A 20,781-nucleotide genomic window follows, 5' to 3' on the forward strand; every position below is an offset into this window, starting at 1 on the left:
TTTCCTAAGAAACTCCTCTAGCTCCTGTTCCAACTCCGCTTTGAAAGCTTAGTCTAATAGTGCTGTGGAAGGTAAACACCACTCTATATATCTATACCCAGAGTCTGGGGGGGACAGCCGCATGTATACAGGGGTGTAGTTTGAATATGTATGTGCCAAGTGTTCCACAGTAGTGATATGTATAGCTAGTTCTTTGGAAATTAACCAGATATCTAACCTAGACCAACTACTGTGCACGCCTGATTGAAATGTCCCTTCCTTCAGGTTGGGGTGATGGTACCACCAGATGTCTATCAGCTGGTTTTCAGCTACTATTTTTTTTTAATAAGTATTTAATAAGTATAGCAGTACCTCTTGAATATGCTGAATACGAGGAGAAATACCTATACGAGGCAAATGCGATCATGCTAGATGGGTTTTCATGCGTATCCTGGATTATACCAATATTCACATGATGCCTATCCATGTATGCTAACAAATGTCTTCTCTAATGGTGATCCCCAAGTCCTCTCACATTCCATGTTAACAAGCTTATGTCCACAGATTCATCTTTGTGATCCCTATTGCTCAACATTGTTCTGTATTAGTATGTTCATTCAACTCTTCCTTTTGTATTTATTAAATCCCAATTTTTGTAAATTACATGCCTTTTTGTTCTCTGCATCTGCTGTTGTCTATCGCATTTCGTCCACCCGTTCCCACAGCGGCCATCCCAACATGATGTGCAGTGTTCCCTCCCTCCCCAAACATCCCTTAACAAACATGTAAGCCAGTTTCATATACATTTTCTCTTTATCATACTTTTTGCACATATCCCATTCTTTATGCTCAAAATACTTTCTGATTAGTTGGTGACTTTAGTAATATGGATTATTAGCTTTCATATGGACAAATTTAGCATTTTGTGTACCAATCATACAGCTTACTATCAACACAATCAACAAACCCTCTTTATGAGGGTGATGAGAACCAACAAGTGTCCTCCTCCACATAGGGATAGATATGGGGGTTCCATTGGGGTGGGTTTCCCAGGGGGTGAGGCTCAGAATCACCGTAGCATTACTGATTGCTATTCTGCTTTTTGAAATTCGAGGAAGCTATTTTTTAATGTTTGCTGATTTTTAATATTACGGGGGGGGGGAGAAATGTAAATGATCTGAGGGGAATTCATAGCACAATAGTGAAACGCATGCCCTGTTATAGCGGACCCGCCTCCTATGGTCAGCGTTCTAGTTGTTTTGCGCTGCCATAAAACACTGGATGCAGCGTCCACGCAGCGTTCTGAAGCGCAGGCGGGGCCGTGACGGACCCGTTCCGTCACAAGCACAGCTCACCCGCGTGCCATGACGGACCGGTTCCGTCACGAGCACGGGACCGCCGCACGGCCCCCCCACCCTCTTAGCACTGCGGCGGAATAGCCACCGCAGTGAAGGGGTTAAAGAGAGATATAAAATATCAATTAATATATGATGCATTTTTCTCTCCCCTTGCACTCGCACACTTTTCGCAGCAATGTCCCAACAAACACACCTACTTGCACCATCCTTCAAGTGCATGCACATTCTCTGAGGCATACGTTTTGTACTTGATGGGGCCCCTTCCAGTTCTTTAAGGATTTTCACCCTTCGTTTGTGTACTGTTCAATGCAGAAGAAATGCAACATTGGGAAAATGAGGAGAAATTAATGCATTTCTCCTTTCTATGCCTGCCTTAAAGAGGTGTAATATTTTGGTGCAAATTGCTGTCTACCTATGTTTGTAAATAAGGATTTGCATTAAAACCGATGGGTGATTACATGGAAATGCGATGCACCACCCAAAGAATGCTCCATTGACACAAAGCAAAGCAGCACATAGGGCAGCGTTGCCTTACTTTGTGATACTATCTAATACAAATCTTGATTTGTGTTGGATATTAACTCCCACATTAACACCTTGAGTCGGTTTGTTCATAAAAGTGACACAAACCTGCCACAAGGTGTTAGTAAAGCTGGGCCTGAGTTTCAGTAAGTTTCAGTAAGTATGAGTGAGTGAGTGAGAATGACTGTGATTAAGAGTGAAGGCAAGTGAGTCAGAATGAATAAGAATGGGAATGTGAGCGAATAAGGTGACATACTTGCAAGTTTGCCATTGGTCCTGGCATAGTGAAGGTAAATATTGGGCTATAGAGACACCCATGCCAAAATACTGATGCTAGAATATTGTAGCAATTCTTAGTAGGACAGACACCTGTGACAAAATACTCACATTGGCACATCCACATTGGGGGGTAATTCTGGGCATAAAGGGCATCAAAGGTAAAATGCTGGTACTGGCATACTAAAGTTCATGGCATATATGGCATCCATACTGGTATGCTGGAGGAAATTCTTGCCATGTAGATATCAGTGGCAAAATGCTGCCACTAGTCTATCTGATGGAGGCCATTTTGGCATTAAGGTGGACAACCTTGCATCTGGAAGGGTGTCAACCAAGAGAAAACACTGGCCCTGACATATTGAGGTAACATTTGACAGCCACCTATAGTAGGCACCCATGTTATGTTAGGTTATGTTATGTTACATGGAATTTATAGAGCGCACGGCTACTCAATTGAGTGTCCCGGCGCTTAAGCCACCTGAGCGCGACAGCAGTGGGCTCATAACCATCTAAGCAGGGCGCTATTGCTGGAATAAGCAGGTTTTCAATGACTTCCTAAAGGTGAGGAAGTACTGTGTCCGTCGGAGAGCCAGAGAGAGACTTCCAGAATTGTGCTGCTTCCACCTGAAAGGAGCAACTGCCGATTTGTGCGCGGAAAAATTTAGGGGTGCATACTAACTGGAGAGTGGTGGATCTCAGGGTACGGCGCGGGTGATAGAATTGCAGTCTTTTCCTAAGGTTCGAGGGCCCCAGCTCCGTGGAGTGATTTAAAAGCTAAAACCATAGTTTCAAAAAGTATCCTCTTGCGTATCTGGAGCCAGTGCATGGCTTTAAGATGAGGGGACATCCATGTTTTATGGCCAAGCATAAGTATTGCCCCGGCTGCTGCGTTCTGGACTACCTGTAAACGTGTTAACAGGTATTCTGGGATTCCCAGATAAAGAACATTAACGTAGTCCAGCCTGGATGTAATTAACACCTAAACTACGATTTTCCTATGTGCTACCGACAAAAGGGGTAAGAACTGCTTGAGCATTTTAAGCACTCCAAAACAAGAACTCACCACATTTTGTATTTGGGAGTTTATGGATAAACTATCTTCCAACCTGACTCCTAGGTTTTTAACTGTCTTAACCGAGGCAGTGGGGGAAGATATATCCTGGGGCACCAAGTTTGCCACACATTGTCTGTTGGAATGCCAAAAAGAATAATCTCTGATTTATCGGAATTACACTTAAATTGGTGCCGTTGGAGCCATGAGAACACCTCTGAGAAATATGTGCTGATCACTTCTTCCCATGGAATATGAGGCCACCCATGACAAAATGCTCAGGCACAATGTTGTTTTAGCCAATAGGGAAACCCCTACCACATTTTGAAAAAAATACTGTCAACTCATGGGGAAAGTCAGGTTTTAATGCCTTGGCACGCATTGAAAGGATTTGAATATGTAATGAGTACCCTTTCGGCACTATCACATTATAGCAAATTTATCTGAAAATTGTGCTGTACGATGCACTATTTCCCTGCATTCTTTTCAAATTTTTCTTGTGAGTAGAAACCACCTAGAAGAGGTCTGACTTACTAGCTTTGCTCAAAGACTACAATTCAGGGCAATTATTATGCTTTAAACCCTTCAAAGATCTAGTCGGCACTTTTATATAGGAGATATCTAAAGTAGACATTTGTCTGTGTTAGGCAGTTATACTAATCATGCAGTTATTATGGAACATAATGTTAGGGCTTCATATGTATTCCAGGAAAGAATTTGGGTCCAGGATCATATGATAATATTTTCTGTGATGTCATTAAGTTCAAAAGGGTTTGTGAAGTCGCTTCCCTATCCCTGGCCTCTTGGTGAATTGCTACTCATAGGTGCATATAATCTACTCTGAATAGAATTGTGCTTTATCATCTGTGAATGGGGTGAGCTTTTCTCATACATATCTAATCTGGGAAAATGTCACACAATCTCCCCCCTTGCAAAAGTTCACATTTTCATACAGAATTGGATAGATTTCAGTTCCTTTATCCACAAAATACACTGCAGTTAAACTACTCCACTATATATGAAAAAATACGCTTTGTTTCTCCTCTTTACCACAGTAATTGTGATAAATGTAAAGCTGAATTGGTATAGACGATTGAAAGTTTCACATTTCCTGCATGGCTGGTTTTGTGTGTCATTGTTACACTTCCCTCGAGAATTTCATAAATGCATCATCTTGGAACAAATCTTAATGTCAGACATAGGTATTTACATTTACCCTTACAAAGAAAAATAAATAATTGGAAGGGAATTTGGAATTCACAATCCATATAAATTAGCATCGTAGGCAGGTTGTCTGAAAAGGAGTTTGTTTTGAAGGGTGTGCTAAAAAGGAGCTTTTAGAATAAAAAGCTCAGTTGCATTTTCAGCATTAAATGCCAGGTGAGATAAGGCCATATGTCAGCCTTATACAGTTAAAAACATACCGTAAGTGATGTGTCTGTTTGAGCTGTCCTAATCAACAAATTCATAGGTAACCCCAGCCAAAGAGGAGCCAATCGTCTGGCTTGGCTCTAGGACCTAAACCATGAGCCGAGGTATTAAAAGATGTGGTATGTCAATGATGAAATAATTGGCATGAAATATATAATAAAGATGATTTCAAATAAAAAAAAGTTGGGTTTTGAATGTTTGTATCTCACTTTAGTACATTAGAGTATATCACTGTATTAATAACTGTAAAAAATGAAATGCTTGTAAACATAAACACCCCCATGCCCTGATGAATCAAGAGATCTCATTTCTTCATGTTCATTTTATTTATTGCCAATATTGTTGAATGCCAGCGACATTACTGTCTAATAAACCACAGTTGAGGCTCAGTAAAGCTATCTCTCGACGATTACACAGTTTGTTCAAGTGGGAAAGCTTGGAATTGAACAATGTTCCTGCTTACATGTTAAGCTATTCAGCCACTTGATAAATATCTTCTTTTCTTTAACTTTTACCACAAAAGGACAACACTTTGCATTGAATTATTTTATGAACTAAATGAGCACATTATGGGCTAGATGCATGAAGACATTTTCCGCGCTTCAGTAAACTCAGAGTTTGTGACAAGAAAATGGGCTTCTCTAATATACTGAACCGAACTAAGCAATTTGGTAACAAATTACTAAAATACTAAATGGGTTTAAGAAACAGGAATCACTATTTGTAAGGGGCATGGATAGGCTGTCCCTTCCAAATGTGATTCCTTATGGTATGTATTAATGTTTTGCAACTGAAACAAAACATTAATATGTTACTGACTACTGAAAGGTAGTGGCAACCGGTTTGAAAAACGGGAAAGGTTCCCTCTGTGAATGGTAAAAAAAAACGTTTTTATAGAGTAGGCAGTGGTATGTGAGACCAATACTCTTAAATTTTTTTTTTAAATAGTTCATTCAATAATACATCCCATTTTCCTTTAAAGAAAAGGGTCTGCATTAGAAATAATGTTTGCTACATTTAAAAGCAATCACAGACATGGTGGTCTGCTGACCTCAGCAGGCCACCATCCCTGTGACGGCAGCAAAACATAGTCGGTCGCGATTTACCTTTGATTTACGACCTAGCTCATAATTATTCATGAGATAGGTTGAATTTTGACCCACTGTGATTCTGTATTTCGTGAACTAATATATTAGAACAGAGGTCAGTTCACAAAATACCATGGGATTCACAAAAAGTTGGTGTGCAAATTGTGACCCAATCAGACCCATCTCTCTTTTCCCCTTCCTAGCCAAAGTCATTGAGAAGTCCATCAAAGTCCAACTTTCAGAGTTCATTGAAGCAAACCACATCCTGGACCTCTCCCAATCCAGCTTATGAAACAACCACAGCACAGGGATAGCCCACCTCACTGCCACAGACAACGACTGCACCCTCCTCGACTGAGGCGAAACTGCAGCTCTCATCCTCCTGGACTTCTCTGCTGCCTTTGATACCGTCTCTCATCGCACCCTATGAACAAGACTCCACGATTCCGGCATCTGTGACAAAGCCCGTTCCACTCAGAACCCAAAAAGATCAGCTGCAGAGTGCCTCAGGGCTCCTCCCTGAACCCCACTCTCTTCAACATTTACTCGGCCCCGCTCGCAGCCATCGCCTGGAACGACGGACTCAACATCGTCTCCTACGCCAAAGACACCCAGCTGATTCTCTCCCTCACCAACAAACCCACAGTCGCCAAGAACAACTTCCACAATGCGATGAAGGCTGTCACCACCTGGATAAAGAACAGCTGCCTCAAGCTCAACTCGGAGCAGACTGAAGCCCTCACCATTTGCTCCACCATACTGCCTGGGATGATTTCTGGTAGCCTGCAGCTCTTGGAACCCCCCACCACACCCACTGACCATGCATAAAGCCTTGGCATCATCCTGAACTCCTCACTCACCATGAACCGCCAGATCAACACAGTCTCCAAAGGATCTTCAAGTGGATCCCCACTGAGTCCCGAACGATTGTCACCCACGCACTCATCAGCAGCAGAATCGACTGTGGCTATGCACTGTACACCGGCATCACCCAGAAATTCCTCAAGAAACTGCATAACATTCAGAACGCCTCTGGTAGACTCATCCTTAACATCCCCCACCGCAGTCGCATCACCGGCCACCTGAGAGACCTCCACTGGCTCCCAGTCAACAAAAGAGTCATCTTCAAGCTCCTCAAACACTCCTACAAAGACCTACATGACTTGGGATCTGCTTACCCCAATCACCGCCTCGCATTCCACGCACCAACCAGAGACCTCTGCTCCACCCAACTGGCCCTGGCTACCGTTCCACATATCTGGAATACCACAGCCTCCTCCCACCATGCAACAAAGACAAGGAACACCCTGCCTCTCCACCTCAGGCAATCACCATCACTGCCTCAATTCAGGAAGGACCACAAGAACTGGCTCTTCAACTGAACTACAGTGCCTTCAACGGACCAGCAGCTGTCCCCCCCCCCCCCCCCCCCCCCCCCCAGCGTGTTGAGACCCTTACGGGTAAGTAGTCGTGCTTTACAAGCCACCTAATAGAGTGATTGAATCCTATCTTAGTAGACCTAACCCATGTTCTATAAATACCAGTATGACATTTTAATTCAATGTAAACATATATAAAATGTAAATGTCTTTCTTAGAAATAAAACTACAAATTTAGCCATAAGGGAAAGAGAAGGTTTTTTTGTGCTAATATCACTACCTCCGCTTTCTTAATAAACTGCTAAGAGGGCGTTGGTCAGCCACCCTTGTCAGCAATGAACTTGTATAGCAAAACAAAGAGTTCTTTGAAATCCCACAGCACCGTAAGACAGAGAGACAACCAGAAACACCCAACTCACACCCCCCATTCAGGAAAGCACCATATCGATGCAATGCGATCAGACATTTTGCATATACCAAGCTTTTCTCTTTAAATACAGCCTAAGGGTTGGAAAAGTGCAGTGCCTTGGATGGTTGGCAGTAACATAGTCAGCCTGTCATAGGCCCTAATGCAAGGAATGAAATTGTCCCCCAGTGTTTTTTTGAATTATGAAAAACAACAATAATCGGGGTCAGTGGGCCCTTCAGACCTCTGGGGCCAGGTGCACTGAACCTGCTGCACTAATGGAAGCTAAGCCCCTGATGCGTGGCTGGGCATTATTTTGGCTTGTCAGTGCTCTGGGACATGGGCTAAGCCAGAGACCGACATTGGGCTCCAGTGCCTGTGAGATTCAGTAGGTTTATATTATAATGGTATAGATTTCAACACTGTGTTGCGGATGGACAGAATTACTTAAAGTAGCAACAGAAGTGGTTCTACAGAAAAGAGAACTATGCCTCTGAGATCCAGGTACAATTACACTGTACATAATAATTTGTATACGTTGTTTTTTTAGCAGTCTGGTACTTGAGGATGGAACAAATTTGCTCCTGCTACAATTCAATAGAATGCCATATTGTTATATGCAAGACAACTCTGCAGCACTAATTGTAATGTAGATCGGCTCAATTCTAAAAGTGTGCGAGCAGGTGGTAAATGTCTGTGAGGGCTGCTGTGCAGGGCACAGAGGAGGATGGGGGAAGGAAGAGCAAATGTTGCCTGGCAGGATGTCAAATGACATACTCCTCTGTGCTTTGGCTGAGGGTGGGCGAGGATGAGGAAATAGGTCAGGGCTGCAATTCAGTTCTTATCCAAAGTGATTTTACTGGCTAGAATTCATAGCCAGAAAATTATGTGAGATATTTCTGCATCCAGGAAATCTGGGTGTACGAATACACCATATAACAGTGTGGTACGGAGTTCAGCACAGGAATTCCGCACCACACTACGTGTAGTGTTGTCCTGATTTTGTAATATATTATAAACAATAAATCACAAGTTGTAGTTCTAGTGACAGCATCAACAAAACATTAATGAACAAAAAATGTAATGTGCATTCAAGCAGCATTGAACTAATGGCTCTCTGGAGAGGGAGGAATGCTACAAAACTCTGAGATCTGTGTTCCGGTACTTGGGGGCATATTTACGTCTTCTGGTGCATCTCTGCAAATCAGCAGGGATGCGCCAAAACAGATGCGTCACGTAATCCCCCCTCCCCCTGTGCCACCACAGATGCATCGCATTTGCAATGCGGCGCACCATGGTGCAAGGAGGGGCAGATGCGTGACGCATCTTGTGGCGTACGGGCAGTGCATTGCTGGAGTCGTGTCACAAGCGCAACGCAACTCCTGCAATGCACAGGGGCCGCCTATACTCAACATGGTGCCTCATTCCTTACGCCTGCTTCAAGCAGGCGTAAGGATTTGACGCAGCAGTGTCGAAAAACGGACTCAGTGAAATCTTGTAGATTTTACTGCGTCAGTTTTACGTGGCTTTCCTGCGAGGGAACGCCTACCCTACGACAGAACGTCCACATGAAACCTGTCGCAGGTTTCATGTGGCGCAGGGCTTTACAACGTGACGCATCTGCCTAGATGCCTCACATTGTAAATAAGTTGCAACGTGGCGCATGGTTTACGCCGACTCTGCGTCACAAAAGTGATGCTACGGTGGCGTAAAAGTGTTGCAAGCGGCTTGTAAATCTGCCCCTTAGAGCTTACATTGTAAGTACAGGTGACGAACAGTAGAACTACATCGCACACAGGCATCCAAGACACATACAGAAACCTACGTTTGTATAAAAAGTTGGAGATATGTATGTAACATGTGAGGATGGAACATACAAATAGGTAAAAGGTTCAGGACAAAGTGAATGCGTTTCAGCTTTGATTAAAGTGCAAGAGATCAATCTTTCGAGTTAGGAAGTCAAGGTTTATCCTCTACTTTTTGGGGGAAATACTATATCGAGATGAACATTTCCCGAAACATTTTCTCAACTACACTATACCGTTGGTGGAGAAAATACCACAAGCTCTAGAGCTGGATTTTTAGTTTTCTCCGTAAATAACATGATTTTACATCACTGACCAACTCTACATCAGTACTTTTAATTCCCATGAAGGTAGGGGTGAAGAAAACCAGAATGTTCACTTCCTTTTTATGTGGGCTAAGGTGATGATGATGATGATGTACATTTTGCTGATCGTGGAAAAGCACATCTCATGGAACTCAATCATAATCATGGCAAACAAGGCATCAGGGATTGAAAACGAACAATAATTTCATTTGCCTGTTTGATTGCATTTCTTGCCTTTCTTGGTGTGGTTAATCAGGAAAACATGATTATCTTCAAAACATTTGTTTCCGCGTTTTGATAGGCAAATTGCTGAGCAATTTGCCCTTCAATACTCCGCTTGCTGCGATGGTCACATTTATGTGACTTAAAGGAGAATTTCTTGACTCTGTTCAGTGATTCTTTAGTCTCACGCACACCGTAGATGTTTACACTAAATCTAGTGGAAAATGCTAAAAGAAGTATTACAATAATGCACTTTAACACTCACCAGACTGATTCCTAGTGTAGCATATAACCAGCACTCTTCTGCACTTGACTGCACGTTCCCTCACAGATGACATAGTGCACTGAGCATGGTCAAACACCATGCCCTGTTAGAACTTGGGGTTTAGATTGCATAGCCTTACTGAAGGCCAGGCCCTGTGACAACTGCTCACTGCTGGCCTGGGCTGTGACTTCAACATTCATTTTCACTCACTAAAGGGTTCAAAAATGTAAATTAGGCCAAGACTATTACATTAGAATGGAGATATTAGTTTCTGAGTAAATAATGATAACTACCACTTGACATTGTTTTTTCAGTGCTGTTGATGCACCATCGCTGCTGATGATATTCTCCCTCTATGCTGACAATCATCGATTCCCATTGTTCATGACAAGCTCAGCTCGCCATGAGCACACGAGAGGTGTACCTCATGACGAGTTGAGCTCGTCATGAGCATCGAAGGGGTTAACATCCTTGACATTGCTCTCTGCCACTCAGAGTAATCACTTTCTAGGAAGTCAAAGCAAAGTCAATGCCTACAACAATATCATATGAAATAAAGAAAGGAACCTCCCTAATTTGATTTTTGTTTAAACAGTGAAAAGAAAGAGAAAATGAAATTGTTCCACTGTAAATCTTTTCATCAAATTCTGTCTTTGCATCACTTAGAAGCCAAAACATGATTACTGCAGTGAACGAGAACGACACAATTATTACATTTCATGAGTTTTTTAATTTTAGGGAAAGTGCAGACCATTCTTTTAGATAGAAAGGGGTGTTAGTTAATGACATAATTGTATTTACATTGCTCATAAACCAATCAGATGACATTAAAATTTGAAAAGAACAAGTCGTAAATTTGAAAATGACGAAACATCTGTCATTATACATTTTAATATCTTGTAAACAATCAATCATCAGGGGAAACAGAGTGCTAACAGTCCATCGCATGGACTAGACTTCATCAATTAGTTCTTGGATGTGCCTCAATGTATAGGACTATGGATGACCTCAGCCCATGGATATTGTTCACATATTTCACATATTTAAATCCTATGACCTTCGGCGATATCTTAAGGACAGGTATCTGGTGGGGGTTGTTTCTTGTTCAATAAATGGGACAAGTCCCAGTATGCAAAATTGCAACTCCTTGACCATACAAGAATGGCTCCACAGCTGTTCAGGATGCCACTTGCGTCTGCCACTGGGACAGCAACTAAAGACCCACTGGCAAACAAGCAACAATCAACTTCCAGTACAGCACTACGAAGTTCTTAAAAAGGATTGATCCCCACACGTTGTGCAGATCTGTGAAACTGCATGAAAGATGCTAGCAAATCAATGATTTTTTAGACCCCTAACATTAATTTTGCTATCCGTCTTATCAGGATCTTCTTGACACTAGAGATACCTGCATTGGGCTTGACTTGCTAAAAGCCTACCGACAGACTTTGTTGCAGAGTTTTTAAACTTCACTTACGCTTTTAGAACACCTACCTAATTTTCTGTAACTTCGTTGAACAGTACTAAAGTTATACGTGAATCAAAAAGCTACTTGTCAACTGTCAATATACTGTTATAATTTAACCCTTAAAAGTATGTCCAGCACCATTTTCAAATGCAAATATCTACAATAAGTACACAAATGTATCATACTATGGATTATGCTTTCAATAAATATTATCCATCGTCACAGGATATTCACTGATAATATTTCACAAATATATTCCTTCATAAATTAGAATTTTCCTATTACACTTTCACCTGGGATCTAACTGCACCCCCAGTGCCCTTACAAAGACAATCACCAGGTAAACCTTAGCATGCAGTGGCCATCTTGGGGTTCAAAAACATATAGTCTGATATCATGTAATTTTCAGCAATCCTTTTGCTTTCAATTGACAATGTCAAGTACCAATACCTAATTTGTTATGTCTGTACTTCAATTAGCATTATATGCATATATTTTTATGATACAGTAGTACGCCTACATACAAGAAGTCATCCTAATCCCCTAACACTAAAATGTCATACCGTGAGTCTTTTTCATGGATGAAATCCTAATTTCCCATAGTGTTCATGTTAGACCTGCCAGCCTAAGGGTGGTCACCATTGTAACGCCAAACTGCAATTGAAATCTTCTGTGAGTTACCCATGCATTGTACATTCTAGAACAAGGCATGTCTCATCATTTTCAATAACTGTTTAGAAATAAATATAGGCAGTTTATTAATCTCCAGTTTTTCATAGAACTTGTTTATAGCAATACATGATAACTCTTTAACATCAGAATGCACAGAGACTTCCATAGAAGAATAATGTGCAGTGAAGAAGAGTTTTAGTTTTAATTGCATATTTTTTAGTAATAGGCTTTTGAATTGAACCACAATCTATTTGAAAGGCATACCTGCAACTCATACTAGTTTTGCTGAGTCTCTGCATTGCTTTAATGAAGTACTGCTTGCACTTAAAACTTTAACATGCACACCATATCTCTTCCACAATACTGAATGAGACTGGTCTCCAGTACTACTCTGTTTCTATTTGTGAAGCATTAGCTTGATTGATGTCATCAGCGATGTGATCAGTGATGTCCCCAATGCTCCTATTTGAGAAGCCATGAATACAATACAATTTGTGTTTTTAGAGTATTATATGACTACATTCATTTAAAATACTCAGTTAAAGTGAAGTTAAGGGTACAAAACAATTGTAAGCTCCACAACAGTAACTCACACAACAGTCATGCAAACTATAACTCACACACCAAAATTAATGCTGAAGACTGAGCCCTTGATAAAAAAGTGTTGCTTGTTGTCTATTTGATGTCACTTAGAACCCCTTGATGAAAAACATCTCTGAGATTCACAGATACCCCTCTGCAACTTTATATGTAAACGGTGATTCCAGAAATTAGATTTCAATAACAATGTGTATGAATTAATGCAATGACCTTGCTAAACATCTGTTACAAAAACGTTCAGCATTTTCAACTGACATCAATACTTTTTACTCTCTCCATAGTTACACCAAGCTCAAGCTGCAAGTCCCTCCCGAAGGACGTATTCCAGTAAAAAAGTAAGTATCAGAAATAATTTGCAAAAAGTAATCCTATGACTCTTTTATTCTGCTTCTGCCTTTAAAAATGCAGGTGGAAACTATATACACTTCATCTTAAACTGCCATGATGCAGCTCAATTGAAATTGTGAATCCACTATCTTGGGTTTTTACACGAAATGTTAGAACGCGTTTGAGAGATGGTTTACATTTGATTGAGAAGTTGGTCGACATGCATGTTTATAAAATATTTATTTCTTTATTTGAACCACAGTTCTTAGTTTTCCGGAAATAGGAGATCAAATAATTGCCACTCATTAATTCCAATAAGTCAGAAAATACAACAGTACAAACTCCATCCACTCCCAACTTTTTGGAAAAATTACTTGAACTTCATCAAGTTCAAAGAATTTGACAGTCTTTTTAAATACAAAATGAGTTTCACTATTCTTTTGCGTCATCGAAAGTCAGGTCACGGTGCTGCATGGGTTCCAAAGTGAATGAATGCAACTTGAGCACAAGCCCCAGACTGATCTTCTGCCTGAAACATCTGCTCTGTCCTCATTCTCACCTAGCCCTTATTTTCTCCCCTAAAAAGTCCCTGCATTTGGTTCCCTTATCTTGCATTCACTGCCCCTATACTCTTGCACCAATGGACCCTCACCTTCCCATCCTCTACCCCATTCCTGCAATACCTTTATGTCCCAGTAGGTTTGGGAGTCACAGGATGGCCTGCCCAATTATGAGTGAAGCTTTCTGTCAATGGAAAAAAGCCAACTCTCCCTTGATGAGGGTGGAAACCTTTATCATTGAAATAGGAACACATTACCTTGCTTAGCCAAAGCTTTTCCAAATTTGCCATAGGTAAAGTGAAAAAGGTTTTACTATGACTAGCACTTAAATCTTTTATGAGGCTGTGATAATAGTGACACTGTAATCAAGTTTTATTTGACTGTCAGGAGTAAAGGCGTTTTGGGGTCAGGTTCTCTTGTATATGAGGAAAATGCAGAATACAAGAGTGAGTTGTGATGGTACCAGTTATGTCCCTGGGCTAATCCCTTACACACTGTGATAATGCTCATTATAAATTATCTCTACCGTCTTTATGGTAGCTTTGCAAATAATTATTGTATAATTCAGATCATGGCCCAGTGAACTTAGATTTGTGATATACATATTTTAAAAAAGCAACCCCTTAACAACTCAGCAGACTATGTCAGATTTTACAACATATGTCAATCCTTTAGAACGCTTACTGGCTTGGTAAAGATATGATATTTAAATAAAATCCTAAATATTGTTTTACTGTAATAAACTGAACAGTGTCCTAAAATCTGGATTATTATGTTGTATGTCAATGCTAGCAGTAGCACTCTACTTTGAATTGCTAATATTACGTGTATTCACTCATCCCCTTATCCCATACAGTTTCCCATTTCAACCCTCCTTTTTTTTAAACTGAATTTCTGCTAGTTATTAATATATTATAGCATAACTGAAAAAACAGCTCCCAAAAATGAATGGTGCCGTTTTGCTCGTGTCCTTGTAAATGAAGGGTGCTACCTGGTCTGTATGTTATGATACACAGTTTTCTCTTCGCGCATTAAGAACATAGAAAGGTACCCAATATTTGGAGAACTGACTTCTGCGCAGTCGCATAAGATTTTTGTATGTTTAAGTCTGGCTTCCAGAAACACACAGTCCTAAATGCTCTAAGTCTTTAAGGGCCAGGTGTACGGCCATTTTTAGCAGTCGCAAATGGAGAATCGGGCCCCTTGGGACCTATCAAACAGCCTTTGCAATGTACTAACCCTATTTTGAGAGTCAATAACCTATACTGACTTGCAAAATAGGGTTTGTGAGTCGCTATTACAAAGGTGCCTTTCAAGGGTACCCCTTCCTAATAGCAAGTCGCAGTGGCATGTTTGAAAGTTTTGCAACCAGAATGCAGTTGCAAAACATTCATATTTTAATGACTTCTTAGTCACAAACGGGAAGAGGTCCCCATGGGACCCCTTTCCCTTAGTGATTGTGGGTGGCAACATTTTTTAAGAGCAGGCAGTGGTCTCACGGACAGATCATTGCACTTTTATGGTGTGCAGGAGTGTCCTGCTTGTTCACTGACATGTGTTTTCTGGTGTGCTTTTGCAAGCTTTTCTGAACTCCTGAAATTTATAAATCTGCATGCGGGCGTGTGAATGCAGCTATAGGGCAGCTAGAAAGTATTGGCTGCTTCCGTTGATAAGGAACATGGGTGGCAGGGAATACGCACCAATGTACAGGGTTTTAAAAACTGATGTTACTGGCCCAACTGTTTTTGCACTTTCTAAATTTTTAACCAATGTGTGGTTTACACGAAACCGTGTTTTAAAGAATGTTGGGTAGTGACTGAACTTTTTTAAATTCACTATAAATATGTTTATCCCTGTAATGAACTCTCTCTGCGTAGCCATATTTTAAATGCAAAGTTGTTTGAATATGTGTTTTTTCTTCTTTGTATTGTGTATCTTTTATGACCAAATGGTCGAAATAAAGATTGAAACTGAATGCAGCTATAGGAGTTCCTTAAATGGGGCCCTATTATTTTTGCCTTTAATGGCTCTGCTGTCAAAGGCACCCTCACGGAGGTCACCTCTAGTTTCTCTGTGCCCTCCTGTACCAAGGTGAAATGCTGGCTTCTTCAGTTAATTATGCTGGGACAGGAATGGTTTTTCCTTAAGTTAAAACCACATATAGGGAAACAAAGTATTTGGGCCAAGAGAAAGAACATTTAATTTGACCCCATTTATCTGCATCGGCGTAAAGAGAAATCTGAAGTGGTTTTTTTTTGCAAGCACATATCCGTAGCACGTTTTAGGACCTTTGTCATTCTGCCACCAGTATTACAATGCAAGATGACCTGTATAGAAAACCATAAATAGCCCCGCCAAGCCTGTTTAATGGACAGGGACCCTTACTCTTTACCCATGGTGCAGGGCAACACATCTCAGTCTTGAGTTCCATGGATCCTTGCGCGTAACTCAGGTTAAAAGGGAATTATTGATAATAACAAGCTTGTGGCACTGTGCAATGTGGTGAGATACACTATTACATCGGAGAAATTATTTCGTGAACACATGATTGCGCTGTTGAGGAGAAATATGAACATGGTTATTAGTATTTCCCCGCATTCGCATTTTTTTCTTGTAAATGGAGGAACAAAGCTGAGGTGAGTTTATAGCATTAAGCAAATCACTGTTCACACAGTTATAACTCATGCAAAATATTGAAAATGATTTGACTGCAGAAAGTAGTGATTGCTAAAGTGTTTTGACAACACTGGCACAGTGCCCAGATCAGTTGGTATTAATTGGACCAATTTATTTACATCTGCTTCAACCTGGAATGTCAGGCTGTAGGAAGTAGGCTCTTTGACACATTTGTGTGAATATGGATCAGGAACTTCAGGGAGCAAAGGTGTTGTTACCTGGAGTGATGGGGCAATAGTTATTTTAGACTGTTAGGTACATGATTAGGAAGGTATGTTGTAGATATGTTTTACATGGTTTTTTGTTCTCCAAATGTTTAGGAATGAATATCAAGGAAAATGTATTTTTTATTTTACCAAAAAGTTTAAATGTTATAGCACTTTAGTCACGTCTCACCAACAGAGGGAAACGTGCATGGTAGCAAGAGAAGATAGAATAATAGGAAAGACAGATTTGGGTCAATGAAAACATTCATGTACTCCGCATTAACAAAGAGATCTAGGGATATAGATCTAGAGATCTAGATCTAGAGATCTAGCGATATAGGAAGGGAGTTTAGCGATAGAGAATGGGATAAATTGGTGGAATACCCCAGGAAAGTGTCGCGAAACTCGAAATTTAAATTTATTCAACTTATGCTATTGCATAGGGCCTATTTGACACCGTGCAAACTGAAGACCATGTACCCAAATGCTTTGGATGTATGCCCGCATTGCCAATTACAAGCTGCAGATTTGATACACATGCTGTGGAATTGTCCAAGACTACGACGGTACTGGGGGGAGCAGTCTGTGAGATTTTGTCGGAGATAGCACCAGTGCGGAATAATGATAGCTTGGAATACTGTCTGCTGGGGTTGGGTCCTAAAGGGAAGAAGGGTAGTCTGGTAACTAAGTTTAATAACTTGACGTTAATACTGGCTAAATGAAATATTACAATGCAATGTATGGCAGCTAGGCCACCAGCATTAAAAATCTGGTCTGATGAGGTATTGAAATGGGGCAGGGCAGAGGGCATGGAATTGAAAAGGGAAGAACAACGCGGACTGCGTAGGACGCCCCTATCAATGGAATGGAACTTGCTGATGGAGGAACTTGGACCCTTTGACATAATAGAATACTGTAACTGATGTATATTCTAGGGTGGCTTATACCAAGTTGCAAAACTCTGGGGCTGGAACTCTGGGCCTTGAACGGGGGGGGTTGCTGTAGACCGGCAGGACACTGTCTGTATGTGGCAAAATGTCAACGTGTGGTACTGGACTGAGTATATGATAATGTAATTTTTTCATGTTGAGCCTCAGGGGGGAGGAAAGGGGTGGTTGGTAGGATTTATTTTTCTTGTATTAGATTCTCATTTGCAGATAGTATTGAATACAGTGATTACTGGGTATGACAACAGACCCCAGGATTGATAATATTAGAACTGCATGTATTTTGATATGGATGGGAAGGTATGCTTTCTTTTGAAATGTAACCAAAATGTGTAATAGAAGTATTGGGTGTGCTCCTGAAAAACAACTTTTACATTGGGATTAATATTGTGTAATTATGACTGCCATATTAGCTCTTGCTCCAATGTGACAGGACCATGTGGTTTGTTAAACCCAACGATGTATAATGGCATAACCTTCTAATAAAAATATGTTAAAAAAAAAAAAGAGATCCACAAACTGGCAATGAGCCAGATACATATAAACAAGGACATGGGCCTGATTTAGATTCCAGTAGACAGGTTACTCTGTCACATTGGTGACTAATATCCCATCCCCCCAAATCTAAATCCCATTGGAAATAATGACATTGAGATTTTGGCACATAGGATATCCGTCACTGTTGTGACTTAGTAACCCGTCCGCCGAAATCTAAATCAGGCCCATTGTTTAAGCACAATGGACATAGTCTATGTACATCAGGGAGTGGATATATTGAGGGCCCTTGGAATTATGAGACAAGGGAGCACTAATGTATGTAGTAGGGTTGACTGAATCATGCGGCAAGAAAAGGCACATTATGCAGCATAATGTGGCACTTTTTTAATAGTATTACATCATTATTTTTTCATTTTTGCAAATGGAAATACTGTCCGGGAAAGATGTCACTTATTTAGTACCACCAGTTTAACAACCAGGTACATAAATAATCAACTGAAAGGTGACCAGTTAACCACTGTGAAGGGTTTCCAGTACGTGGGAACATATATGACCATGTTTTTAGTAAGTTTTGAGCCATTTGAGCTACAAAACATTTTTTTAATGTGCAGATTATGCAGCAAATGATGGATCATGTGGTAAATGTAGCAAAATAATTATGCAAAAAAAACTGCGAGCACGGAATTGCATAATTCCAGTGGCCCTGGGTATATGCAGATATTTAGCTGGCATACTAAACCCTTATGGTTTGAGATCTAACAACCAACACCTGATTCCCCAGCTCAGAGCCCTTTCTTTGACATTTGGTCCAGTGCATTGAAACCTTCAAAACTTTTGTTGCAAATCTTGGTCATTTAGTCCCACATATTAAGAATTCTAAAGCCACCCATGGTTTGCCAGTTTCTCTAAAATGTAGCATTTTTGTTGTTGTAAGAAATGGAAAAAGTGTTGTGCAAGAATAAGTTTATAATTATTTTTATTTCTCCTAAAATGACCATCTACAAACGGTTTGCTATGCTAAGGTCAACCACTGCTCAGCTTTCAGTAATGGGTAGAGGAGTAAAAACAAAAAAAATTTAGTGGTAGATAATTTTTCCTATTTTTGTGTTTCCACTCACTTTCGGTTTGTGATGGAATAGGTGTGAAGCTCAGGAGTGAAAAAGAGACAAAATTCAGAAGTCAGTAAGGAGTCATTTATGGAGATGTTCATGGTTTCCCCAAAGAAAAGGATTGTTGAAATTATTAACTAATGAAAGTAAGTAGGAAAAAATTAAGCTAGGTGACAACATTTTATCTGAATTTTTTTTTAACCTGATCGCTGGTGTAAGTCAGTAATATACCATCAGACATTTCTGGTCACAGGGACATATAGGCCCATGTACGTACGAATTTTGGATTTCTTCATAGACCGAATCGCAATTTCAGCTATTCAAGAAATGCAAAAATGTATTTCCTAATGTAGAAAGGCCTAGGTGGCATTGCAAAATGCAATTTCAACCCAGTGGAAATCGCAATTTGCAATTTGCAAAATAGGAAGTCGCCAATGGTGATTTCTTATTTGCAATTTCCTAACCGCATGTCCTAATTGTGAAATGGGCACTTAGGAAATGCTACTAACATCAACTTGGTTTTGATGGTAACCAGGTGCAAACTTAAACAAGCATTGGTTAAATGCAATAGATTTCAACTATGTGATCAATAATAAGTTTTATTTTGTTGTAAGAGTTAGCTTGGTGAGAGGTTGTGTAATATAAGTTAATGAAACTTCGTAAAAGTGCTATGATTAGTTTATTGAGAAAGGTATAATATTAAGCATTTACTGATGGTTCTATAAAGTGGGGAGATTAGGTAAAGGGCAGAGGAGAAACTATACTTGCCATAGCATAGGCAATGTGCAGGCAAAGCCTAAACAACATGACGAGAACGCTGAGCTCATGATTATGTAAAAACAAAAGTTGCACTTTGACTTTTTCTTTTCCACTCTTGGTTGCCACTGATCTTAGTTTTTTTTTGTATAAAACCACAATGCCCATAATGCTTTGTTGTTGGCACCATAAAGTATTTATGAAAGCAATATGGACCTTGTGGTTTTATACAAATAACAAACTAAGATCAGTGGCAACCAAGAGTGTAAAAGAAAAAAATGTAAGTGCAACTTTTGTTTTTACATGTTATTCAGAAAGCATTTACTGATTTCATTGAACAATCGTAATGAAAAAATAACTTGGATGATGTTTACCAACATAAGTCCTTCTGTTTTTGAACCTCAAATTAATATGTGTCCGTCCTCACTGTTGATGTATCAGTCATATAAAGAGCTAAAGAAGGGTCACTCCCACATTAACATAGGATTAAAACTCATGGAGTTGAAACGCATTATGCTGGATTCACTGCCTTGATTAAAGAATTTTCCCAAAGGATTGGCTGGTTGGTCTGTTTTCACGTCAGCTGAAGGAGTAGGATGTGTCTTCTGTTTGGAATATATATATATGATCAAGGCTGTGGTGACGCAGCCGAAACACGTCATGCTGACTAAAGATGGTGGAGTAAAGCACTTTCATTAACGTGTCCAGTGCGTCTGTGGTCTGTACCTGCTTCTTCACTAAAAGCTGCAGCTGGGGCACAGGATTATTGGAGACATATATATATATACAAACATACATACATATATACACACATATATACACCCACACATATATATATATATATATGTGTGTGTATATATATATATATATAT

General features: G+C 40.2%; 1 protein-coding gene across 3 annotated transcripts in view; it reads left to right on the top strand.

The window, feature by feature from the left end:
* Nucleotides 1-20,781, top strand: part of PLCB1 (phospholipase C beta 1) — a 2,298,721-nt gene that overhangs the window by 1,118,879 nt on the left and 1,159,061 nt on the right. For all 3 annotated transcript variants that reach the window (XM_086927697.1, XM_086927698.1, XM_086927696.1), the window contains exon 6: nucleotides 13,112-13,165. In XM_086927697.1, coding sequence (XP_086783823.1) covers nucleotides 13,112-13,165 — 54 coding nt within the window. The remainder of the gene's footprint in view (nucleotides 1-13,111; nucleotides 13,166-20,781) is intronic.

The sequence above is a fragment of the Lissotriton vulgaris genome, chromosome 6 (assembly GCF_964263255.1).
Source record: "Lissotriton vulgaris chromosome 6, aLisVul1.2, whole genome shotgun sequence".
Classification (NCBI taxonomy): Eukaryota; Metazoa; Chordata; class Amphibia; order Caudata; family Salamandridae; genus Lissotriton; species Lissotriton vulgaris.